The 27,131-nt window shown below is 37.5% G+C and overlaps 1 protein-coding gene across 11 annotated transcripts in view; it reads left to right on the top strand.

The window, feature by feature from the left end:
- ANKRD28 (ankyrin repeat domain 28) overlaps nucleotides 1-23,584 on the top strand; it is a 191,290-nt gene extending 167,706 nt beyond the window's left edge. For 9 of the 11 annotated variants that reach the window (XM_053221474.1, XM_053221471.1, XM_053221472.1 and 6 more), the window contains 11 exons: nucleotides 3,376-3,463; nucleotides 3,695-3,812; nucleotides 4,379-4,598; nucleotides 10,141-10,228; nucleotides 10,317-10,400; nucleotides 11,016-11,161; nucleotides 11,760-11,842; nucleotides 12,304-12,386; nucleotides 13,437-13,528; nucleotides 17,399-17,548; nucleotides 20,322-23,584. In XM_053221474.1, the coding sequence (XP_053077449.1) occupies nucleotides 3,376-3,463; nucleotides 3,695-3,812; nucleotides 4,379-4,598; nucleotides 10,141-10,228; nucleotides 10,317-10,400; nucleotides 11,016-11,161; nucleotides 11,760-11,842; nucleotides 12,304-12,386; nucleotides 13,437-13,528; nucleotides 17,399-17,548; nucleotides 20,322-20,608 (1,439 nt within the window). In that variant the 3' untranslated portion in view covers nucleotides 20,609-23,584. The remainder of the gene's footprint in view (nucleotides 1-3,375; nucleotides 3,464-3,694; nucleotides 3,813-4,378; nucleotides 4,599-10,140; nucleotides 10,229-10,316; nucleotides 10,401-11,015; nucleotides 11,162-11,759; nucleotides 11,843-12,303; nucleotides 12,387-13,436; nucleotides 13,529-17,398; nucleotides 17,549-20,321) is intronic. The other 2 variants (XM_015068483.3, XM_053221479.1) reach the window with 1 other exon arrangement.
- Nucleotides 23,585-27,131: the final 3,547 nt, after the last annotated feature.

Below are 27,131 nucleotides of genomic sequence, written 5' to 3'. Positions count from 1 at the left end.
AAGATTATAATTGCTTTAAAAAATCATTGTCTACCTTAGAAGTTGGGTTTATGTAATAGTCTAACTTCTGAAGTACTTTATCAACAAAACAATACAATATTTTTTACTTCTTTTTGATGGAAATTATTTTGGATTAGTATGTGCTTTCATTTAACGGTTGACAATTTTGACTTATTGTACCAGAGTACTACATTTAACGTGTATTCACACAGGAGTTATAGAGCACCTACTTTATGTAAGATCTACTCCACGGTGTGATTTTGTGATGTTGCAAATGTGTCAGAATGCAAAATTGTGTAACCATGTCATTGTGAGGACTTGGTAGCTGTGTATCTCTAGCAGATACAGATTCCTGACTCTCCACAGGAATTACTACAAGTCAGTATTCATTTTAAATAACTAAGACTAGGGGTGTCTGGGTGGCTCAGTCGGTTAAACGTCCAACTTGAGCTCAGATCACGATCTCAGGGTTCATGAGTTCGAGCCCCGCATTGGGCTCTCTACTGACAGTGCGGAGCCTGTGTCAGATCCTCTGTCCCCCTCTCTCTACCCCTTCTCCTCTCTCTCTCTCTCTCTTTCTCTTTGAAAAATAAAAGCATTTAAAAAATTAAAAACTAAATACATAAATATATAAATAAATAAAACTAACTTAAAAAAGGGTAGGAGGTGCCTGAAAAAAGGGTAGGAGGTGCCTGGGTGGCTCAGTGGGTTAAGTGTCTGACTCTTGATTTCAGCTCAGGTCATGATCTCACAGTCCTAAGATCAAGTCCTGCCTCAGGCTCTACACTGACAGCACAGAACCTGCTTGGGATTCTCTCTCTTTCTCTTTCTCTCTCTCTTTCTCTTTCTGCCCCTCCCCTGCTTGTGCTCTCTCACATTCTCCCTCTCTCTTACTCTCTCTCTGTCTCTCTCTCTCTCAAAATAAATAGACTTAAAAGAATAAAACAAATAAGACTGGTCCACTGGAAGGAATCCTAGCCAAGTATTTTTTTTTCACCCCCCACTACTGAATTTTGCAGAGGATTTAATTTACCTTAAAACCTTACTATTTTCTTCTTTATGTGTGTGATTAGATACATTTCACTTAGTCTGTTTTTGTAGAGTGATTTTTAAGAACCACATTTTAATATGGGTTTTGAACTTCTAGTCCTTTAGGAAACTTGCCTTTTTGAAGACTAGGTAGGTAGGTGACACCCTCTGTTGCTCCAGAGCAGCCTTTCAGAAACTGTTAGATATTTAAGCAGGACTCAAAAACAAAAAATTTTTAAGTGGAATAAAATGCCTATAAATGTGTGTATATTGTTATATGGTAAGAATTAAGTCAAAATGCTGCCATTTTCTGTTATCTTATTCTGAAAAAGAATGAAGTTATATATCATTCTGCAACTTGAAAAATTATGCCGTAAGCACAGATCATTTGAAGAGCTGATTTAAAGCTTTTATGGAGTGGTTTGCACTCTTTATAGATAAATATTGAACCAAGACACTAGCCAGTCCCTCAGAAGTAGCTAACCAATGTCATATAGTCTATAAATTCTATCCAGTGAAACAGCTGCAGTTTACTGTTGGTGCCAACCTATTCAGTAAACACAAGCTTTGGTTCTACACATGTCTTTCAAATTAGGAGATTGGTAGGGAGTACTGTACTCATAAGTCATGAAGAGAACACTGTGATCTTTTATTTTTTTTCTGAAAGTGAGCCAGTTTTCTCCAGTGGTACTATGCTTGATATTTTAGATATTGAACTTAGAAAACACAAATACTCCTCAGTAGCTGCTGTGTACTGAGTGCAAGTGAGTCACTTAAAGAAACGGTGGGCTGGGACACCTGGGTGGCTCAGTTGGTTGAGCATCCAACTCTTGATTTCAGCTCAGGTGATGATCCCAGGGTTGTGGGATCGAGCTCCGAATTGGGTTCTGAGCTGAGCATGGAGCTTGCTTAAGATTCTATTCTATTCTATTCTATTCTATTCTATTCTATTCTATTCTCTCTCAAATAAATAAATAAATAGCAGTTAAAAAAAATAAAGAAATGGTGGGTCAAACAATTTCCTCGACACATCCCCAGGTGGGATGCTTCAGTGACAGCTGTTATTGATTACTATGAGAGTTGCTGGCTGAGTGTGGCATAAAGATGTGGAGTGATGTTGTTACCACAAATCTTAATCGCTATTAGAATTTAATATAGCTGTTAGAAGTTACTGTAGAATATTAGGCACCTAGCTTGCTTTCACTAATTTGTCATTTTGAGGCGCTTGGGTGGCTCAGTTGTTTTAAACATCTGACTTTGACTCAGGTCATGATTTCATGGTCTGTGAGTTTGAGCCCCATGTAAGGCTCTGTGTTGACAGCTCAGAGCCTGGAGCCTGCTTTGGATTCTGTCTCCCTTTCTCTCTTCCCCTCCTACACTCCAACGCCCATGCGCGTGCGCTTGCTCTCTCAAAAATAAACATTAAAAAATATTGTCATCTTTCAATTAGGAAGAATAGTGACAGATATTCCTTTTTGCATCATTACGTGACTTACATATTTCTTTCAACTTCAGATTTTATTATATTATGGGAAGGACCTGAATTTTGCAGAGGATTTAATTTACCTTAAAAGCTTATTATTTTCTTTTGGTTATTTCTACTTTATACCATTGCCCATTTTATGTATTTGGACATATAAATGCATTCTTTAGAGAGATCATTTTTTCTTTTATTGTATATGTATCAGTTGGAATTCTCATAGTACCCAACTAAAAGGTGGCATAAGTGACAAGAGTTTTAACCTCTTACATAAAATGTTCAGAGGTAGAGTCAGTTCCAGGATTGACTGATTCAGCAGTGGTATCAGAACTCTCTATTATTCTCTTGCCTTTGCAGTCATGGCACAGAATGGCTACTGCTTCTTTACGGTATCACCTCTGAAATCAGGAAAAGGAGGAGGACTTGTCATTATCAGGGATAAAAATATTTCCCAGAAGCCTTCAGGCTTAGCATCTCAGTGGTCAGAACTGGATCAGCACTTATCTTGGAAGCTGTCATTGGCAGAGAACAGAGTTGTGATGGACTTGATCTAATCATGGTTTCATCCCTTGGCTGAAGGCATTCCCTTGACCACATTGCCACCGCCAAAACCAGATAAAACGAGCATTATAATACCAGGGCAGATGATGAGGGATGGTTATGGCCATAATTAACCGTGAGGAATTGATACCTGTAGTCAGTTTCACCAACAAAGGCAATATAAAACTTTGTATCTGTATATTTTTCTCTTAGACTATTAAATTCAATGAAACTATCCCACAGTTATATCCAGAAAATGTGCTCTATGATAGAAATTTTCTATTTTATCATTGTAATTACTGAAATTTTAAAATACCACTTTACAGCAACAAATGGTCATTCAGAGTGCTTACGGCTACTAATAGGAAATGCAGAACCACAGAATGCAGTCGACATTCAAGATGGAAATGGACAGTAAGTTTTAATAATTTTTAAATTATTTTCAAGATGTGTGTTAATCTTCATACTTGTAACCCTAAAAGTCTGTCATACTATGTAACTGAGTAACAACAAATACAGTTTTCTCACTTTAAGTATACTTTAGAAGTTGTATCACAAAAAGGCATATTTAGAAAACAGGAGTTTGTTTTTCATGGAGTAGTCTTAAGTTGTAACGCTGAACCTATTATTACTCTTGTTGCTCAGGACTCCTCTGATGCTGTCTGTTCTCAACGGGCACACGGACTGTGTTTACTCACTGCTGAACAAAGGAGCAAATGTAGATGCCAAAGATAAATGGGGAAGGACAGCATTGCATAGAGGGGTAAGCAAAAATATTCCCATTGCCTTTCAAAAATTTCTTAGGATCTCCTTGTGCCTAAAACTGAACTAGGCTATGTTTATTCTTCTTCATTAAATTTCTCCCAGATAGTCTTTACTCTTTCTTTTAGTATTATAGTTTTTGAGTGCGAATTTTAAACAGCTGTAAAACACAACTTAATCCAGGAAACAATAATGTTGGAACAAAATTTTAAAAACCTAAGACCTAAGTAGAATTAATGTCAATTTTACTTTTTCTCATCACAACTATTTTCTTACACATTTTTGTCTTTTTCACCTTTGAACCTTTCACCTGTTTACCTTGTTTTCACTGATTTATAAGTTCCTTTGTTCCTGTTTTTTGTAATATGTGTATTTTGACAAAGTTAATGCTTTAGATAAACTTTTAGGCAAATTTCAATAAAAATATTGAATTACTCAAAAAATGATAAATGCTTTGATTGATGGTAGAATATGGGAAATATGGACTTCAAAAGTTTTTAATTAGCAAAAATTGGCATGTTACCCAAGATGACATATTCAACTACCTGCAAATAATTTTTCTTTCAGGCAGTTACAGGCCATGAAGAATGTGTAGATGCATTACTTCAACATGGTGCTAAGTGCTTATTTCGAGATAGCAGGGGCCGGACACCTATACACTTATCAGCTGCCTGTGGACACATTGGTGTTCTTGGAGCCCTTTTGCAGTCAGCAGCATCTGTGGATGCAAATCCAGCCATAGCAGACAATCATGGATATACAGCACTTCATTGGGCTTGCTACAATGGTTAAGTATACACATGCAAATCTACATTAAGTACCATTAATGCACCAAGTAGAGACAAGAAACTCTAGTATATAGCACTCTGATATTCATGAATATTTGTAAGGCAAAGTGTAAGATCGGTAGGAAGCATAGACATCATCTACTACATAGTTCTAGCTTACTCCTATCCCTTGTCATGCTAAAGCCAAGACATTAGTTTGTCAAAGATCTTTTGAGATAAGCTTTCATTAAGTCTGAATTTTTTCTAAATCTTTGCTTCAACAGGTATTTTGCATTTTTAACATACTTTTATAACATGTGTGATGTCTTTTGTATAGTATGCTTGTAGTTTGATTATGTTCTTTTACTTTCTAAGTGCACTTGTGTTAGGCAAAAAAAGGTGGAGAAAATGAAACTGTATCACATTCTGAACCGAAATCTGTGCATGTTTTCAGAGCATATTGCGAGATAAGATCCTTATGTCAATAGTAACATGTATGCTCAACATTTTAAGGGAATACTAGCAGATCACAGAAGTAGAAACTTCAGAAACTTCTATTGTTAACTTTGCTGCATAGTTAGAACACACATACTTTTAGCTTCCTAGAGGCTCACAGCCAGATACTCCTTTTATAGGTAAGCTCACTTCACTCAGAGAAGTATAGAGCTATGTTTAAGGTATAAATGTTCAAAATGGAGTTTGGCTTATGAAATATCACTAAAATAAGTAATGAGGCGTGTTGAGAGAGAATGATTTTTGCCTTGTGTAGGGCCACAGATTTGATCATGTTATAAAATGCTAAGATACATGACATACATTCCAGACATCAGTTCTGTCAAATTTTGGGCTTTGGGCTTAGCCAGGGATATGAAGATTTTTATTTGTTTTGAATGTCATTGCAGCATTCAGATTACTATTAGTTGTGAGGAGCATACCTAGAAAAAACTAGTTCATAATCATAACAACTTTCCCTCAAAATGTTAAGAAAATATAAATTGCCTCTTGATATAAATGTTGACGTGCTTAAAAAAGTTAAGTATAGTATCTGTTCTAAAATTCAGCTGTCTGCTTTATGAGAGAGTTTAGGTTTCTCTCTTTCTGTACTGTGCTGCTTCATGGTTCTTCATTGGAGCCATTTTGAGGTTTTTGTTTTTGTTTGTTTTTGTTTTGTTTTTAACTTATTTTGAGAGAGATAAAGAACAAGCGGGGGAGGGAGGGAGGGAGAGAGGGAGAGAGAGAGAGAGAGAGAGAGAGAGAGAGAGAGAGAGAGAGAGGGAGAGGGAGAGGGAGAGAGAATGAATCCCAAGCAGGCTCTGCACTGTCAGCGCAGAGCCTGATGTGGGGCTCAAACTCACAAACTGTGAGATTATGACCTGAGCTGAAACCAAGAGTCAGATGTTTAACCTACTGAGCCACCCAGGCACCCCCTACTGGAGCCATTTTGACAAATAATGTTATTGAGTTATGGTGAAAGAAGAGAAACCTGAATCTTGCAAAATTATAGTTTAAATGTTTTCATAAGTATTTTATAGATGCAGTATTTGAATACTCATATTAATCCTTGTGCCAGAATTGAGAATTCTGATCTTTTGCTGTGAGAAAGTTTTGATCTCGTCTTAAGGATTGTTCTGTGATTACTGTTGGGCATCCATCATCTCTGGGTACTGATGGTACCATCAAAACTTTAATAGTTCAATGTATTACTAATTCACAAGCTTAGTTTAGTCAGTTTCATTTTTACTGCCTCAGATCTCTAGCCAGAACAGTTTTGTTGAAGATTAAAACCTTTGGGATTTTAGATTCTCTTTTTCCCTTTTAACTCAGTAAAGTTGGTATTTAATGAGTAAAGTGAAGTGGCCAAATATTCAGACTGAAGTCCAGAGTCAAAAAAGATACTGTATTTTGCCATTGGAATTTGATTTGTTTTTATGATGTAACTTGACATCTTCGCAAGTAGAGGAAAACCAAAACCATCTAATATAGTAGGGATACACCTTATGGATGTGAATTTTATTTAAGAAATGAAAGTGTTTTGAAGCAGACTTTTATTGCTTGATTTTTTTTAAAACATATCAGAATTAGCCATTGGAAAAATCACACAGTAAGCTATCTGTCCTCAGGCAGAGTATTTAGTGTGAATACACTGCTGTAACTATCCTTTGGAGAGTTGCTGTCTAGTACATTTCTTATCAGATCTTTCTGAAGAACATGGTTTCCCTAAAGTGAGTTCCTGCTGTATTACTGCTGAATTTAGACTCTAAACATGTTGTGTACAAGAGACAAAATAGACAAAATTTTGCATGAGCTTCATGCCTGGTTGCCATTTAAGGATCATAACAGATGTGTCTAATTTCCAGACTGTAGCAAAATTGTGATGATTCTGAATTGAGCTGGAATGAATTAGATGTGTATTGGCTATATGCAATAAGAGACCATACAGACAGTCTAAATTTAAATACCATATTTATAGCCAAAAGCCTATTTTATAGTTTGGTGTTCTGACAGTAGAATATATAAAATGGTTTTACTTCCGCTAGTAATTATTGTATAGCTAAAAACAAAACTGGATGCACTCCAGTAGACCAGAAAACAACCTTTGTCTAAAAATTAAAATGGAATGATGACAAAGTATTACAAAAGAATTGGTTATACATGCTAAGTTTTAGAGTTCCAGATTTCCAGTTTATGTAGTCATTCAGTCACAGGACACTCTTAAGGGTATTTATATTATCCCTTTGTTGCTTTTAAAAATTTATAAATTTTTGTGAAGCTCTGTGTATCCTCAGAATATCCCTCTGAAACATGAAGAGACCAGTTTTCTCATCCTTCCATAAACAAGGACACAAAGTGATGAGTTTTCACCTTGATATGATTGCTGGAGATAATCCATAGCCCAGAACTCTGTCTTTGCAGTATGCAGTCTGCTCAGATAGTGATTCTCAAACCTTTCAGTCTCAGGACCTGGGAGTTAAGAGCTATTAATATTTACTATATTGGAAATGAGAACAGAAATTTAAGAATATTTATTAATTAAAGTAATCCATCAAATGTTAATATAAATAACATTTTATAAAAACATATTTATAATATAAATCACATTATAAAAACATTTTATAATATAAAATAACATTTTTATAAAAAATAACCTCTTTTCAAAACAAAAAAGAATTTTAGTTAGAAGAGTGGCAAATTTTTTGACAGACTAGTTCAGAACACTAGTTATCAGTGGTACCCCAAGGTTCCCCAGACCCACACCTTGAGAACTGCTATCTAGGAAAATAGGAAACCCTTAAATCTATAATGGACAAATTTCCATGGCTACTTCTTGGTAATGAGTTGACATTTGGAGAGAATGAAAGCAAGGCTTCTCTGGGTGCCTGGGTGGCTCAGTCAGTTAAGCATCTGACTCTTGATTTCGACTCAGGTCAGAATCTCACAGTTCCTGATACTGAGCCCCCTACGATCCCTCCCCCACCAACACACATCCCCCCCAGTGGCAGGCACTGCTGCTTGGGATTCTCTCTCTTCTTCACTCTCTGCCCCTCCCCCACTCATGCTCCCTCTCTCACTCTCAAAAATAAACATAGGGACACCTATGGCTGGCTCAGTGGGTTAAGTGTCCCACTCTTGGTTTCAGCTCAGGTCATGATCTCATGATTCATGGGTTTGAGCCCCAGGTCAGGCTCTGGGCTGACAGTGGAGAGCCTGCTTGGGATTCTCTGTCTCCTCCTCTCTGCCCCTCCCATGCTCGCTCTCTCTCTCTCTCTCTCTCAAAATAAGTAAAACATTTAAATTAAATAAAATTAAAATTAAATAAAAGCCTTCTCAACCTCAGCATTATTGGCATTGTGGGCCAGATAACTCTTTGTTGTGAGGGACTAACGTGTGGATTGAAGGTGTTTATTAGCAGCATCCGTAGCCTCTTTCCCACTGTATGCACTCCTTTACCCCATCCTCAGTTGTGGTGAGCAAAAATGTCTCTAGACATGATTAAATGTCTCCTGAAAGGCAAAATTGCTCCAGTTGGGAATCCCTGGATTAGAGAAAAGAACTGACAGAAGATGGAACAACTACAGATTTCCTAAAACATACTTTTCCTGGTAAAAAACAGTTATAAGATAAAGGAAGATCTTGGGTGCCTGGCTGGCTCAGTCAGTAGAGCATGCAACTCTTGATGCAACTCTTGATCTTGGGGTTGTGAGTTCGAGCCCCACACTGGATGTAGAGATTACTTAAAAATAAAAAAAATATTTTGGGGCGCCTGGGTGGCTCAGTTGGTTGAGCGTCTGACTTCAGCTCAGGTCATGATCTCATGGTTCGTGAGTTTGAGCCCTGTGTCAGGCTCTGTGCTGACAGCTCGGAGCCTGGAGCCTGCTTTGGATTCTGTGTCTCCCTCTCTCTGTCCCTCTCCCCCTCATGCTTTCTCTCAAAAATAAATAAATATTAAAAAAAATTTTTTAATAAAAAAATAAATATTTTTTTAAAATAAAAAAGGATGCAACCTTTCATTGGCAGCAATTAGTACAGCAGTTGGGGTATTTTAAAACTAAAACCCTGCTTTGAAAATTGGGTAAAGAAAATCTGAGGTTTGGGTTTTTCCTTGTCTTCAAAGTTGCTATTAAAAAGTGTGAGCCTGAAATCTAGCAGTAATCCATATACTTGTCCTTCAGCCCAGCAATATCATTTCTAGGAAATTGTCCTACAAAATTACTTGCGTTTTTTTTTGTTTTTTTTTTTTAAGTACTGGAATGTTTCATTTACAGTATTGTTGGTACTATAACAAAAACAAACCAGCAGTCAAAATACATAATTAGAAATTAGATCATTTATGATAGACTTTAATACTGTGAAGTTTTTCCAAACATTGAAGAATACAATTTCTTTATATGCTACTTTGGAAGGATGTATACAATTTATTAAGTGAAAAACAAGTTGCAGAATTAAAAATTTACATAAAAGTTTTAAAAAGAAGTGCATGTTTATGTGCATGTAGTTGTATATGCCTAGAAATTTTCTGGAACTGTTAAGATAATAGTAGTTACAGTCTAGAAAGTGGAACTGGAGTTGGGGGTAGGGATAGGGGCATGTACTTTTCCCTCCAGACACTTCTGTAGCATTTGAGATTTTATCATTAGCTCATTAGTAAAATCAGAAAATATTTAAATTTTGAAGTTAATTATGCTGTATAAATATGTTAATTTTAAAGTTCTATTATGCTATAGAAATATGACTTTAAAAATGACTGGAACTAGTTACTATGAAAAAGATAGAGACTAATTTTTTTCCCCATAAAACAAACATTTGTTGTGTCAGTTTATTACTGCTTATAGCAGTTAATAAACTGCTGTAAAATTATAAGAAGCTTCTGAATTTCAGGTCTTGAGGTTGTGCTTTGGATTTCAAACTCCTAGAAATGTGATGTTTAACATATTCATTGAACTCTGGTTATGTTAAATCCATGTAAAGTTTTTTCTTATCTGTGTTAGGGATGTGTGGGTGTATATGTGGGCACTTCAGTATCTTTTTTGGATTTTAATATCCAATTCTCATTTACTTATTTAGGTCATGAGACATGTGTAGAACTCCTTTTAGAACAGGAAGTTTTCCAGAAAATGGAGGGAAATGCTTTCAGTCCTTTGCATTGTGCCGTGTAAGTAAAGGCAGATGAATCGCATTTGTTCTTAACTATTTACGAAGTGCACCATCGCTGTGAGTGACCACTGTGCTACCTTACACAGGATAAATGACAACGAAGGTGCTGCTGAAATGTTAATCGATACATTAGGTGCCAGCATCGTGAGCGCCACAGATTCAAAAGGAAGGTAGGAACTCCACTGTGTAGGAAGTAGTTTGATTTGCAAAAGGAAAAAATTTTAACTACTAGTGTGGAAGAATTTGTAGAGAACCCTTTATTAACTAAAAGCTGATTTTTATATTTGCAAGTATTAATTATAAAATCTTAACTATGTTCTCATTATAAAAGACTTTCTTATTTTTATTATGATTTTTAGCCAGTCTTCCTCTTTAAAACTTTAAAATATAAAGATTTCCCTTTTTTTAAAGGTATGTTTATTACCCAGAGGTTATCGTTAATAAAGTTAGCAGCTTTCTAAATAGGAATAAAGACTGAAGGAAAGTCCAGTGGTTGCAATGGGTGGCAATACTGGGTCAGGATTTATTTCCTTTATTTCTTTAATGATGTAATTTTTTTAACAGTTTTATGTTATATTAGATTAAGGGCCTTTTACATTATCAGAAATACAAATTCCTCTGTTAGAAATTAGTAAGCTCCATTAAACCTATTTGTAGCCACGCAATGATTTTATAGCCTAATATGTAAACCCTTGAAAATTGCTTATCATAAATTCAGGAATAATTTTTTCGAGAGTATACAACCTACAGATTTAGTGAAGTCTTCCCATTTCTTTGCACTACAGAACCCCTCTCCATGCGGCCGCCTTCACAGACCACGTAGAGTGTTTACAGCTGCTGCTCAGCCATAATGCTCAAGTCAATTCTGTGGACTCTTCTGGGAAAACACCTCTCATGATGGCCGCAGAAAATGGACAGACAAATACAGTTGGTAAAGAAAGCGGTTAAGGCTTTTATTATTATAATGCTATGTTGCTTATGTATGTTTAACTTATGGAAAACTTGGATCTCAAACCTTCTGATTCTATTGAATCTGCCAGTTTTCTCCCCACCCCTGAGATTTAAACCTTTATTAACCTGCTTTCAGCCCACATTTTTATCTAGGGCCACCATGTTTTCATTTGCCCTTACTGACTGAACAGTCCACTGTGGCAAGGCAGTATAGAATAGAGGTTAAGACACTGACTCTGGAGTTAGATGGACTGCATGTGAGTCCTAGCTCTGCCAATTAAATGACCTTATGCCTCAATTTTTTAATTTTTAAAGTTGAGAAAAATAACAGGGGCCTACTTTGTAGAGTTACTGGAGAATACCAGGGCACTAAACTCTCACAGTTAGTTGCTGTTGTGTCTGTGCCTTAGACAGTAATGTGACCATATAGTGTGTACATTGTATATTACAGTATTTTTCTTGTCCTTAAACTTTCACTAGAGGGATATTTTTGCTTTATATCTTTCTCTATAGTGAGTTTATTAGTAATCCAAGATATGTATTCATAAACATAAGATTTGATGCAATTTTCCTCCCAGAGATGCTGGTTAGCAGTGCTAGTGCAGATCTGACTTTACAAGATAACAGTAAAAACACCGCCCTCCATTTGGCTTGCAGCAAGGTAGGTACTCATTTTAAGGATATGTTTTCATTGTTAATATCAACAATGGCATTTAAAATTTTTCCGTTTCACTAAAGTGAACAGAGCTAGAGATCGAACCTCTGTAATGATCTGTAACCTCTTTAACCTCTGTAATGGCTGACATCAAATTTCTTGAGAAAAAAAAGAAAATATTGTATTAGTCACCCTGATATATGAAAGTCTCCAGTGGGCCAAGTAAGTTTTGGAGTATAAGCCTAAATGTAATTATTATCTTCCTTTAATCTCTCCAATCTTAAATATTCTTGTCCTCTGCCCTAAGCCTACTCCACACAAATATTTAAGGCATAATTAGCCAAGAAAATTCATGGCATTTATATGGTGATGTACATATTGTATGGACTAGAGTTGAGGTTTACTGTATTTGTAAATTTATCTTTAATGATACCTAAGTTTTTAAGAGTTATTTGCCATAATTTTAGGGTCATGAAACTAGTGCCTTGTTAATACTGGAAAAGATAACAGATAGAAACCTCATCAATGCAACCAATGCAGCCTTGCAAACGTGAGTATTTTCATGTCTGGTATAAACCTTGTGACCTAGAATTATAAAAATGATTAATAGTTATTTTTTTCTAACATGGGACTATTGGCATCAGTCTCAGTCACAGAAGCAGTTAAAAAGTAGAGTATCATTTTTATAATTGACAAAATTCATTTCTAAAGTCATCACAATTAAAAGGCTTATTATTTTAAAAGTTTTTGGACTGAAACTTTATAATGGAAAATACTGTGGATTTTTTTTTTTTCTTGATCTGATTACCCATAATTTTATGAAGAAAAGTAATACTATTCTGTGTGTTTGGTGGAAATGAACCGGAATGATATGTTATTTGACACCAGCAGTAAATGAGGTAAAAGCTTTACATGTGTCTAAACTAGAGAGGTTTCAGAAAGAATCAAGTTCTTAATGTGAGCAGCCATCTTTCAAGTGACTGCTTAAGTCTTAGACATACATCTCCCATGTTTCTCTTCTAATTTCTGTTTGCTATTCTACTTTGAGTCTTGGTAAAAACAAAAAACAACAATAAAAAATTCATAATACTGGTTCCAATTCACATATCAGCCATATCTCTTGAGGTTCTAGAAACTAGTCATGGAACCTATAAATTACTTTCAAAGCCTTTTGGAATTTGTGCTATTGCAATTTACGACTTTTATTGTATATTCTATTACATGCATTTGCCAACTTCATTTCTCAAAACAGCCACTTAAGAATGCAGTTTAGTTAGTAAAATCTTTTTAAACATTGAGTCTTAGAAGGAAACAAGAGGTATTGGTAAAAGTGAATTGCTGGTGAGGCCCAGTGTTGTGCTTATGCACATTGGCAAGATTTGACAGTGTACTCTGCACGCTGATTTTTTGTCTCCCATTACCATCTTTATTGCTGTTAGGACTGGGTGCCTCAATTTTGTATCTCTGGGTCATCATAACTTCGCAAAAGTGCTGCTCAACAACCAGGATTGAGAGAGAGAGAGGGAGGGAGAATGTGCGTGCATGCACATGCAAGGCCTTGTACCTATTTGTGTGTACATATATACATTTTTTCCTCTAGACCTCTGCATGTTGCTGCCCGAAATGGGCTAACGATGGTGGTTCAGGAACTTTTGGGGAAAGGAGCAAGTGTGCTTGCAGTAGATGAAAATGGTAAGTAGGTTCTGTATTTTCTTTCCTTAAACTGTATTTTACTAGAAGCTCTTATCTTTTGATCCATATTTGAAGTAAAGTAAATGTGGATATTTTTTATTGGTCACAGAGAACAGCTGAAATTAATATTGAATAGTACTTTGTGGCAAAGGGAATAAGGGCAAGAAAAATAAGAAAAGTCTGTCTAACAGATGAACTTCGGAATTTCACTAACTTTGGTTTAGTGTTACCACCTTTGTTCATCTTAGTATTCAAAGAATTTGTTCTGTCAACAAATACTTACCAAGGCCCTAAAGTAAATCTTCCTACTAACTCATTAGATCCTATCCCCTTTTGCCTACTTGAGACTATCACTTTAGCAATTCTTCACTTTGTGTCCTGCAATAAGGACCTTTTGTAGGAGTCTTCCTAGATTATTCCCATCAGTATATAAACATTATTTCCCTCATCTTAAAAAACCTTCCTTTAATTTACTTCTGCAGCTACTGCCATATTTCTCTTCCTCTTTGCAGCAGAATTACTCAAGTGTTGGCTGTCTGCTATCCCCATTTCTTCTCCTCTTTCATTCTCTCCTATGGGCCCTCCGGTCAGACCTTTGCCGCTACCACACCGCTAAACTGTCTCAAGATCACCAGTGACATCAGAGTTTGGCATAACTGATTATGCCTTTCTCTTTTTCTTTTCTTTTCTTTTTTTTTTTTTTTATAGGAATAAGGGTTTTAATAGGGAATTAAAAATAGACAGGAATAAGGGACTAACTGGGGATGTGAAGGTTGCAATCTGCCATAGCAAGTGTCTGTGGCAAATAATCCAAAGAGTCTCCATATTTCCCTTTATACTGCACACAAAGTTACATGGATAAATAGGTACAGATTACTTTAGGTCAGGGTAAGAGGGAGATTACAGGGGTGCCTGGGTGGCTCAGTTTAGTGTCTGACTTTGGCTCAGGTCTTGATCTCATGGTTTGTGGGTTTGAGCCCCGCATTGGGCTCTGTGCTGACAGGTCAGAGCCTGAAGTCTGCTTCGGATTCTGTTTCCCTCTCTCTCTCTCTCTCTCTCTCTCTCTCTCTCTCTCTGCCCCTCTCCCACTCATACTCTGTCTCTCAAAAATAAATAAGTGTTAAAAAAAAAAAAAAAAAGGAGATTATAGTATCCTTCTTTAGGTGAACCCAGTCTGCCTTCATCCACAAATACATGGTTCCTTGAATTAATAACCAGGTAAGGGTTTGTAATTTGGTATTTTGATGGTTGGATTAAATAACCAGATTCAGTGGAACCAAAATTTTTAATTTATTTTATTTTATATTGAGGCATAACTAACATGCAATATTAATGTTAATTTCAGGTATATACTTTTTTCTTAAAACTCTTCTTTACTTGGCTTTCAGGACTTCATACTTCCTTGGGGTTTGTCATATGTTACTAGCTACTCCTTCTCAATTTCTTTTGTGAAGTTTCTCCCTCTTGTGCCCAATTTCTTAATATTGGAGGGCTCTAGGATTCAGTCCTTGGTTCTTTTTCCTTTCCCTATCTACCTCCAGTCATTTGGTTCTGGATACTATCTACATGCTGAGAATTTCTGGATTTGTATCTGTAGCCCAGACCTCTCATAATCTCTGTGGAGATATGATCCATTTGCAGATCCAGCTGCCTAATTGACAGTACTGTATGGATGTCTAATAAACAGCTCAAGCCTAACCTGCTCAGAAGTTAACTGATTCTCCTTTTCCCTGTCAAGCCCCTTCTCCCCACAGCCACCTGATCTTAGTCGATGACAATTCTCATCCTTATAGATGCTCAGGACAAAAACCTGGAGTCATCCTTGACTTCTCTCTCTCTCTCTCACCTAGTGTAGTGTCCTTCATATACTATTGATCTACCTCCAAAAAAGGCCCACTTTTTTCTCTTCTATTCTTACCACCCTGGCCTGGATCCTTTTAAAATATGTGAGAGTCTTCACTTATAATGATCTACAAGGCCCTACATGATTAGTCCGTGGCCATATTATCTCTCTGACCTCATCTCCTGCTCTTCCTTCTCTCACTCCATTCTGCCATGCCAGCCCCTCTGCACACCAAGAATGTACACGCATTGTGATCTTTGTTCTGGCTATTTTCTCTGCCTGGAACACTCTGTCCCCACTCAGTCTTTGACTAAGTCCCTCACCTGTTTCAAATCTTTACTCAAGTTTTATCTTCTCATTGAAGCCTATCCTGAACCCCATCTGTACTGCAACCTGCTATAGACAGCTACCATAGCATGCTTAGTCCTTGTTAACATGCTCTATTCTTTCCTCTTCCTTTTTTCCATAGAGCTTATCTTCTAATATATTGTATATGACTTTTTTATTATGTTGACTGTGTGTCTCCCCACTAGAATGAACATAAGATAAGCTCCATGGGGATGGGGAATCTATATCATTTGCATTCGTTGTTATATTCTGAGTGCTGAGGTGAGTGCCTGGATATAGTGATTATTTGTTGGGTGAGTGATTGTGCCAGGCACTGTACTCAATTCTGAAGATAACAATGTAGAATAAGACCGTCTACTTCCTTGAATGGAGTATAAACAGGCTGTTAGAGTGCCCTGGAAGTGGTTCGTTTGGAATAAACTTAAAATGCAATGCAAACACATAAGAGAATCTTTAGACTCTTGCAGGATCAGGAAAGGCATCCCCAAAAAGCAACTTATAAGCCAAAATCCAAAGGACAAGTAAAAAAAGTAGGGAGAGAGTGACATGTTTAAAAATCTAACAGAAGACACTAACTATTGGAGTTACACCAGAGTCTCTTAGATCAAGTGGCAAAAAGGATCTGTGCACTAGGAAATTAGCAGTTAGTCTGCTAGATTAGAATGGGAAAACAAATTAACATTTATAGTTGAGATAAGGTAGTGACCAGAATTATGGTAGAAGCACTGGAGATGAAAAATGTAACTGTTTCTAGAGATCTTATGATGGGACTCACAGGGACTGTGTGAGGGAAGAGGTCTCACACCACCTACCTTCGAGTGCTGTGTAGATGGAAGTGCTGTTGTTTAAGATTAGAAAGTAGGAGGAAGAGCTAGAGCTAGACTCCCAAGTGGATAATGGGACATAGGGATCTGGAGCCCAAAAGAAAGATCTAGATTGGACATAGAGATGTGGGAATCATAAGTGTATGTAGTCGTGAAATCCAAAGAAGTGAATGCTCTCACCTATAAATTCAGACCTACATAGCTTTTTTTTTTCTTTATGTTAATTTATTCTTGAGAGAGACAGAGACAGAGAGAGACAGAGCACAAACAGGAGAGGAGCAGAGCAAGACAGGGACACAGAATCCGAAGCAGGCTCCAGGCTCTGAGCTGTCAGTACAGAGCCCAATGCAGGGCACGAACCCACAAGGCATGAGATCATGACCTGAGCCGAAGTCGGATGCTTGACCGACTGAGCCACCCAGGCACCCCAGACTTACATAGCTTTAAAATAAATTTTCATTATCAGTAAATTACATTTCTGGAAATATAGCTACTATATATAGTTTAAAATGAGGAGCCTAAAATGCTAACCGTATATGTTTGGCCACATTGTGAGACTCTGAATCAATAGCTAACATTCAAATCTTTGTTGATCATTTTGAAGATTTTATATATATTTTTTCCTTATAAAGAAATACAGGGGATAATATAACATAATAATGAAGGTCACCTGTGACCACCTGGGCATCTTCTAACACACTTTGCAATGTGAAATAGTAATCATGGTCCAAAGTTGATATGTCATAGCAATATATTTCCATGGATTTTCTGGAGGAAGCGCAATGTTTTATACTTGCATGGGATAAATTAGACCCTCGTCCTCAGGCAGTTTACTTCTCTTACTTTTCTCTTTAGCTGACCATATCAACTCCATGCAGATGAGAGGAGCCTGGTTTTCATCATATTCCAGCTATAAAACACTCCTGAGATGCTCTTCTCCCCCAATCCCACTCATCCAAGGGATCATGGCCTATCTAATGGGTCGCTCTGACTGCAATACAATAGGTACCTTCAGACTTTCAGCAGAGCCCTTGAAAGAAGTATGGGCATTGAAGCACTCTCCTACACATTTTGAGTAAACAGGGTTTAATTTAAAAATGCACATGTGGGGTGCCTGGGTGGCTTAGTCAGTTAAGCTTCCAACTTTGACTCAGGTCATAATCTCATAGTTTGTAGTTCAAGCCCCGCATCAGGCTCCGTGCTGACAGCTCAGAGCCTGGAGCCTGCTTTGGATACTGTGTCCTTCTCGCTCTCTGCCCCTCCCCCGCTCTCGCTCTGTCTCTCTCAAAAATAAATAAGTATTTAAAAAAAAATTTTTTTTTTTTTTTTAATTTGAAAATGCACACGCTTCAGTCACTCCTGCCAAGCTTGTAGGGGCACCAGCTGTTCCCTTCAGCCCTTGACAAAGGGAAGATTTATGAAGGGGAAAAAACAACTTTTTTTTCCTGAAGGCTAATACAGCATGGATAAAAATATATAGGAGATCTGGAAACCACCAAATGCCGGTAGTTAGAATGGATAACTAAACCATGGTATAATCACAATAGTGGAATGTATAACAGTGAAAATGGTATACACTATATACAATGCCATGGATAAATCTCACAGACATAATGTTAAGCAAAAGAATCAAGGTATAAACTAATATATACTGTGTGATTCCATTTATATTAAGTTCAAAAAAAGTTTATAGTGTTTATGAATACAACTAGAAAGGAAAGCATAGCCATGTTTATTACCACATCAGGTGTTTATTACCAAATCAGGATAGTGGTTACCTCTGTGAAAAAGAAAAAGGGTAGTGATTAGTAAGGAACATGGGGTCTCCTGGTATGCTGAGAATATTCTTTCTTAGTCTGGATGGTGGTTACATGAATGTTTTTTTTATAAATCATTTAGCTATTTAAAAAGCAAATACGAGGGGCGCCTGGGTGGCTCAGTCGGTTAGGCGTCTGACTTCGGCTCAGGTCATGATCTCACAGCTCATGAGTTCAAGCCCCATATTGGGCTCTGTGCTGACAGCTCAGAGCCTGGAGCCTGCTTCTCATCCTGCGTCTCCTTCTCTTTCTGCCCCTCCCCCACTTGTGCTCTGTCTCTCTCTCTCTCTCTCAAAAGTGAATAAATGTTAAAAAAAAAAAATTTAAATAAAAAAATAAAAAACAAATACGCGTTTACAAAATATATACAGCTGGCCCTTGAACAACATAGGTTTGAACCACATGTCATTTAATAACATGGATTTTTTTAACAGTACTATAAATGTATTTTCTTAGGACTTTTTTCTCTAGCTTACTTTCTTACAAGAATACAGTTTATAGTACAATATAACATACAAAATATGTGTCAGTTAACTGTTACGTGTTATTGGTAAGGCTTCCAGTCAACAGTAGACTATTCAGAGTTACGTTTTGGGATGTCAAAAGTTACACACAAATTTTCGGGGTACATGGGTGGCTCAGTTGGTTAAGTGTCCGACTCTTGATTTTGGCTCAGGTCATGATCTCACAGTTCATGAGTTCCCAGCCCAGCGTCAGGCTCTGCATTGACAGTGCAGAGCCTGCTTGGAATTCTCTCTCTCCCTCTCTCTTCCCCTCCCTCGTGTTCTTGCTCTCTCTCAAAATTTTTTTAAAAAGTTACAGATTTTGAACTATGCAGGGGTCAATGCCCCTAGCTTCCCACCACATTGTTCAAGGGTCGGCTTGTACATATATGAGTGTGAAAGCTAAAACATGAGTGTATATAGTAATAGGGAAAACTGTGTCCAAATGTGCAACAAAAATGAAGCTGTATATTAAAACTTTAAGACATTTGCTGCTAAAGTTTCATATGGGGTGATCTAAACTGAGCATCGTATTGTGTGCTCTCCCCATCTTCTCTTTCACTTCATCCTCAGGGTCTTGTACCAGCCGGGGTACCAAATGTTTACTTACTCAGTTTGTTGATACTTTGCAGTGCCTGAAGGCTAAGCTTAGTCAGTCTTCTAACGAAAGAAACAGTTGAAAGCAAAACATTTGTTTTGGCTTAGGAGTTTTTAAAGTTTACCTGTTTTGGGGCGCCTGGTTAGCTCAGTCAGCTAAGCATCCAACTCTCGGTTTTGACTTAGGTCATGATCTCAGTTCATGGGTTCAAGCCCTAGGTAGGTCTCCACACTGACAGCATAGGGTCTGCTTGGGATTTTCTCTTTCTCTCAAAATAAATACATTAAAGATAATAATAATAAAGTTTACCAAAAAGTTGATCGATAGCCAACTGTCTTTCATTCAGTACCCATCTTTGGGCGCCTGCTCAGTGCCTCATTCATGAATGTGTACACTTTTAGGTTTCTCAGCATGTAAACTCTTAAGTAACTATAAATTAATGATTAAGATTCTTCCGGCATTCTGAAGGAAGCTTTATCAGTCTTAGGTGTTTTTGTTTTTGTTTTTGTTTTTGTTTTTGTTTTTGTTTTTGTTTTTGTTTTTAAATTCTAGCTCAGTATCTTCTGTGAACTCAGGTGGATATGGTTTAAGTTTTGGGATCTTGAAGCAATCACCATCTCCGGGCCTCAGTTTCTTTCCTCTTCTGTAACATAACTAAGGTCTCCTCTCATACTAGATTTCTATGACTTTTCTCTTTTCTACTGAGTGGAAATTTTCTAAATCGTTTTAATTAAACAGTTCATTATAAACCAGGTAATTTAAAACATGTCTGAAATTGAAGGCCATTTGAGCTTATTTCCTTATATCCATGCAGTGGGTCTCAGGATGTCTAATTATTTAAATTTTATCTTTAATTCTAGGCTATACCCCAGCTTTGGCCTGTGCTCCCAATAAGGATGTGGCTGATTGCCTGGCTCTCATTTTGGCCACCATGATGCCTGTCTCATCAAGTAGCCCTTTATCATCCCTGACATTCAATGCCATTAACCGTTATACCAACACCTCAAAAACAGTCAGCTTTGAAGCCTTGCCCATCATGAGGAATGAACCTAGCTCCTATTGCAGTTTCAACAACATTGGCGGGGAACAGGAGTACTTATACACCGATGTGGACGAGCTCAATGACTCTGATTCCGAGACCTACTAAGAGGCTGAGCCAGAGGTCTAAGTGAGGAGTTCTGACGCTAATGCTTCAGATTGTGCTTTTTCAGGAAAAAGGCACTTTCTTATTCACGTACAAATTCAACCTAAAAGGAGAGATCACAGAGTGAGCAAGTATGAGAAATGTGATACATTAGGAAGAAGAGTTTCAAAGGCAAGTTTTGCAAAAGGAACTTCTAGAATCTTGAAATAGACTTGACCAGAGAAAAACACTTTGATGTCAAGTTACTTTGTGGAGTTGTTTAATTTGGTTTTGCAGTGCCAGGAATAATTTGGGACACTGTGCACCCTAATCTGCTTACACAAGCAACACTATTCTAAAAGAAGAGATAAGGACACTAGATTAAAAATTTACCAATAAAACTACAACTAAATTTAAGGGCAATAAAAGTTTGGTATAGTAGGCATTATGTGCACAGCAAATTGCCAAAGGACCAAGTAACTTAAAAGTTTTTTAATAGAATGCCGTTTTGTGGAAACTGGAATAGGTGAAATGAGACATTATCTAAACCAAACTTTAATATTTCTGAAAATGAAGCTGAGATTTGGTTTTAAACATTGATTTTTTTTTTTAAGAAAACATCTGAAAGCCTTCGAATACTGTATTAAACCATGAGAGAAAGCAGATGTATTTTTACATTTTTTCTTTTACATAAAAATTTAAAAATTCCAACTTTTATAATATTAGAATTAAAAACCAGCTGACTGAGTGCAGTCAGGGTGAAAATACTGGTGATGTTGACATGAGATAGATTGGAGTCTGGGCTGTTGTTGCCCACTTTTGAATGGTTTAGGTTTAAAATTGAACTATTTTTGTTTCAAAATGTAAAGAATTTCTTAGAAGAAGAAAATTTCGTGAAATCAAAAAAGTAGATTATTTTCACCCTATTGCAGCTATATGGTCCTGGGAAATGGAGTTTTCAACCTCACTACTTTGGATGGTACAGCTTTGTCTCTTATGTTACTTTTGTGCCTCCACAATGGATTGGGGGATTTTTGTTTTCACTGTTTGGTGAATAATCAAAAGAAAATCCCTTGTTATTGATACGTTAACATCATCGGGTCTCTTGGAAGGCATTTCTGTATTGGGTCCTATTCAGATTTAAACATGCTACTACTTGGGGAAGGAAGCAGTTGCCTGCCGAAATGGAAGACTGCCTTTCAAATAACAGAAAGGCTGATGTTTAGGTTTTTAAATAACCATTTATATGGTTCTGCTTTTACTGTAACTGTCACTTTCCCAGTAAGAATGATTTCACGTATGTAGGGGGTGTTACAGATCTGGGTGAAGTTCCATAAATTTTCACAGAATGATACCCAATTTCATTTTATCCTTTTTGTATTGTGCAACTGGAAACTTTATGACATTGTAAATTATCAGCTGGTTTTTCTGAATATAAAGTGTGAAAACACAGAACAGTATTTTGATCTATTTGATAATTTTGTGGGGTTTTTGAAGAATTAATGAGCATGTACATAGAAATAGTGACTGCTTGAATACTGTATTTACTTGCACTCTTTCAGTACATCAAGATACCTGTATATTTTAGAGTATAATAAAACACAGATGTGAGTTGTATTTAATGAATAATGTATTTGTATCTGTGCATATTACCTAAAAATCTATAAAGTTTCTAGGGCATTGACTACTAGATTTTAAGCATTTTTTTTCTAAAATATTTACAGAAATTATAAATGTAATCCTCCATCTTTTCTTTATAATATAAAGAAGTCATAATGGACCCTTCCTAATTGTTAGTGGTAGGAAGGTGAATATGCATTTTAAAGACAGTGGACTACATTTTCTATTGTACCTTTTGAAAAAAATGAAAAAAAACTCAAGAGGATTCTAAAAGTATACATATGTGTGCTTTCTCTTTCCTTTTAGGAATTCTCTTCTGAATTCCCTGAGGGAATTTTCTAGAATCTCAGAATTGAAAGAGACCTGAGGTTCATCCAGTCTAACCTCTTAACAAAATGCAGGAGTCCCTTCTACAAGGGTGATCTTTCCACCTTGAACACTTCCAGTGACTCTACCTCACCAAGCAGTCCATTCAGTTGTTGAGCAGCTCTAACTGTTAGAAAGGTCTTCCTTAGATGGAGTTGAAGCCTCCCTCCCGGTAACTTCTGTCCTTGTGCCCGGGTCTGTCCTCCAAGAGAACGCTGAGAACGTTGGAAGGATGAATCTTACGCCCTCTGCCATGTCTTCTCTTTTACAGGCTGTTTGACTTACCTGCTGAAGTGATTTCCAGAAGGACTCATTAAACACAGTTAGATTTACCCATCTAATGAAATCCAAGGTGTAGCTATAAAGTAACAAGCTGTTTTTAATTTCTCCTCACACACACCAAAACTTAGATCTTGCATCACTTTATGTAAATGATGCCACTGCTGAAATTGTTTGTGAGGTGGTTATTTCAATTGCTTGCCCACTAGGAAATCTGTTTCCTTGCTTTGTGATCGCATTTTGTGATAGTCTGTCCCCAGCTGATCAGCCATTTCTTTGGTCTGAACCTAATGAGGGGAAATCCCAAGCTACTGGTCCAAATAGGATTTGAGCAGCACTAGTATGGTTGGAGTACATACATGGACAGCTTCAGTAAATGAACACAGGGCCACAGTAAGTTCCTTTACAGTTACACCTTGTATGTTAAAAGCATTCAGGCCCTGCTCTGAAGTGGTTTTTATCCTCATACAGAATAGAAGAGCCTGTTTGCTTTTTTAACTTCTGCATGGAAGATGACATCTGAAATATCTGATGTGTATTATAGTAAAACCAGCTTCTGCTCTAGAACTACTTTGGGGGAAATGGTGGTAATAGCAAATGACTTCCTTTAACAAGACACTCATCTCAAACAGTGCCATTTAGTTCAGGAGATCTCTAAGTGTAGCTGTCAATTTGGGGTTTAATTTGGCTTATATTGGACCTTTTAAATGAAATAAAGTTTTTTAATGCAATAAATCAAGTGTCTTTCATTTTTACGTGCAAACTTTTTTTTTTCAAACTTCTTTATCTTTTAATGGCTAATTAGTATTCTGACTAGTTTTTACCCTTCTTTAAAAACTTGACTTCTGACAAAAGCTGTTTTAGAATTTAGATGAGCCTAATGGGGTTTTTCAAATATTCACTCAACAAATATTTATTGCTTGCCTGCCATATACTTGAGGGTGGGGATGGGCAGAAAGTGAACCTAGAAGGCATGGTGGTATCCTCTAGGAGTTCTCATCTCATCATGGAAAGACATATACCTGAAAATAGAAAGGACAAAAGTATAATTGAGATGAACTGCTAGGGGAGGTCAGAGAACAAAAGGAAGATCAAAACAGGCTTTCTGGGAGAGATGACCTTGAGACTGGACATGGAGGAACAGCTATATTTTGGGCAGGTGGAGAGGGGCAAATATTAGCCTAGGTGAGAAGAGCAAAATCAGTAGTTTGTAAAATGGCTGGTGAAAGGGAGAGGATGGAATAGGTGTTAGCACTTAGCACTCCAGAGCACAAAAAGACCGTGCAGACCTACAAAAGAGCTAATTACACACATGCACGGAGGTGAGCTACAAAAGTGAGAACAAATAGATATAAATAGGTGACTGGAGGAGCAGGCAAAAAGGACTTTAATAACCTTCCTCAAAATCATGCTGGTAATGATAAGTCAAAATGCCTGTACAGTGTTTGTCATGTACGAGGCGAGGTTGTAAGAAACTAAAGTACATCTCTTAATCCACGAACTATCCTATGAGGTAGGTACTATTAATAGTACCATTTAACAGGTGAGGAATGAGGCAGAGAGGTTAAGTGACTTTTCCCCAGAATTGCCTGGCCAGTAATTCCTGAAGCCTAAATTTAAATCCCAGCAGTCATTTCCATTGTCTGTGCTCTTATCCAACTAATGATCTCTAACATGCTTTCTGGTCTTTGCTGAAATTGGTGATTTTCAAGTTGGACCACATTCCTGACAACTCAATTATGTAAGTTCCTTTCAGTGTTATTCTCCGTCCCCAGTTTTAGAAGAAACATAAATGTGACCACAACAGATGTTTTTTGAACATCTGCTCTGTACAGAAACTGCTAGGTTCTGGGCATGTTGCAGTGAAGGAAAAGGGAACAAGATTTGCCCTTGCGATGAGTCTAAGAGAATGATACGTACTTAGGTTTCAGTTGCTATTGCTGCCCCAAATCTGCTCAACTTAAAATAATCGTTCTCACTCATGCTTTTGCAGGTTGGCTGACAGGCTTGGCTGGGTGACTGCTTCAAGCTGGAGATCTGGCTGAGCTTGACTACTTGCCATGAGTTGAGCTCGGGTCTGCTCCATCTGTGTTCTTCGGACTTGGACTAGACTGCAGAAGTTGTCCAGAAGTTCTCAGTGATGATGACAAAAGCACAAGAAGGCAAGCCTAATCACACAAACACAGTTTATGCTTCTGCATGCGTCACATGTGCTAATACTCCACTGGCCAGAGCAAGTCACATGGCCAACCCCAGCCTCAGTGGGATGGGGCCATTTGGCTCTGCCCACTGGGGAGGGATAGTTTGAGTTCAGTTCCCACAATTCACTTAGCCCTGAAATGATGAGTCAACCAGTCTGTCATTGTTTGCAATTTGTCCATGGGCATTCTTGGTAGTCTTGTTTTCTGGCTCCTTCCTTTCTTGTGGTCCCCCTTCTGGTGGTGTAGGTGGTTCAGATATAAAACTGGGTAGCAAAACTTTATTTTGAATTGTAAAGTTTTTGACAGTGCAGAACTGATCGGTTAGGTGTTAGATTTGCCCTTTTCCAGAGGTGGAGAAGTCAACTCTTTGCCTACCTAAAACTCCAGAAGAATGTAGTACCAGTCCCCTTTTGGATCTTAACTGTGACCATCCCTTTCAAACCAGAGCCCAGTCTAATGGAAGATAGAAAGTAAAGCTTGGCTAAGTGACTTACTTTTAAGGCAAAAAAAAAAAAAAAAAAAAAAAAAAAAAAGCTAGTGTATAAAGTGCTCCACTCTATCTAGATCATTTCTCCATCTCACCCTCTCCAGCACTTGTGTAAGTCTCCATTTCTCCACTTCATTTTTCTTTTTTGTGTTCTCATTTCTTTATGGTTATTTTACTCTCTTGCACTTAAGATTTTTAGTGGTCTTCTCTCTTAAATTAGGACTGAAATACAGGCTCAAGTGCTATTTCCTTAATTAGAAAAGCCAGTAGTTTAATCTTAAAATATTTTCTTTTCTTTACCCTTCTCTAAACTTTAAGAAAAACTGCATTTTCACTTTTTTTTAATATTTTATTTTTGAGAGAAACAGAGTGTGAATGGGGGAGGGGCAGAGAGAGAGGGAGACACAGAATCCGAAGCAGGCTCCAGGCTCTGAGCTTGTCAGGACAGAGCCCAATGTGGGGCTCAAACTCACGAACCGTGAGATCATGACCTGAGCCAAAGTCAGACATTGAACCGACTGAGCCACCGAGGCGCCCCACATTTTTACTTTTAAGGCCTATTTAGCCCTTTAGCAAACACTTCTTAAGTACATATACTGTGACAAATACTGTTTAAATACTGGAGCAGTACCAGGGATACAATGATAAACCTGGTGAGGTCACTGCCATCAAGAAGCTCATGTTTTAGTTGGGGAGACAGACAAGAAAGATGACAACGTGATTACTCTGTAAAGAAGGATTTGTGAGAATAACTGGATAGGAGGGAGAGGTCCTTGAGGATAAAGAATGCTTTGCCATTTGTGCACCAGGGGATTACACAAAAATTCTGATGTGAGACACAGATTTTGCTGAGAAAGTGGAAGAATGTTGAAGTAACAAAATAATAAAAGCAGGAAAGGATAGATTGAGAGGGTGAGCTAATCCACAAAAGTAAACCAGGGGATTCTGCTGAGGCTAACTGACCCAAAAGCATGTCATAGGTCAACCTAGGGATCGATTATCATTTGATCTGGGTTGATTGAAAGTGTTTCTTAGATGCCTGCTGGGTCAACCTTCCCCAGTCCATGGCATGTAACTTGCTTGACCTTCCAACTAAAAATGAAGATGGCACAATGCTTAAGGTTGGACAGGTTAGCACTAAGCTCTCAAACTTGAACTCTATGCTAATGTAATAGTTGGCCAACCCCCCTCCCCCACCACCAAAATGGGAAGTTCATTTCTGGTACCCAAAATAATAGCGGGTGCTATGAGTAACACTGTCTCAGACCTAGTAGAAATAATCAAAGTGCATTTTTTATGTTGATAGGTAAGTTTTTTACATGACCTGCTTCTTGTATAACCTGCTTTTGAGCCCTTATGTCTGCCACAAAGATGACAGGACCCAGCACACAGGAGAGAAAAGTAGCTTGTGGTTCTGATATTCATGGTAAGAAATGCTAAAATCTGAGAAAATGTGAATGAGGAGAATTCAAGGGATAGGAGATTCTGTTGAAGGCATTTGTCTCAGTCCACCTCTAGGTAGCAATAAATGTGTAGGCATGGGAAGAAGTCTGTCAATTGCCTGCAGTTAGGCAACTAATAGGATTAGACAGTA

This window comes from Acinonyx jubatus, chromosome C2, assembly GCF_027475565.1.
Source record: "Acinonyx jubatus isolate Ajub_Pintada_27869175 chromosome C2, VMU_Ajub_asm_v1.0, whole genome shotgun sequence".
NCBI classification, from domain to species: Eukaryota; Metazoa; Chordata; class Mammalia; order Carnivora; family Felidae; genus Acinonyx; species Acinonyx jubatus.
The sequence above is the reverse complement of the archived record's forward strand: the minus strand, read 5'-3'. Positions and strand labels throughout refer to the sequence as shown.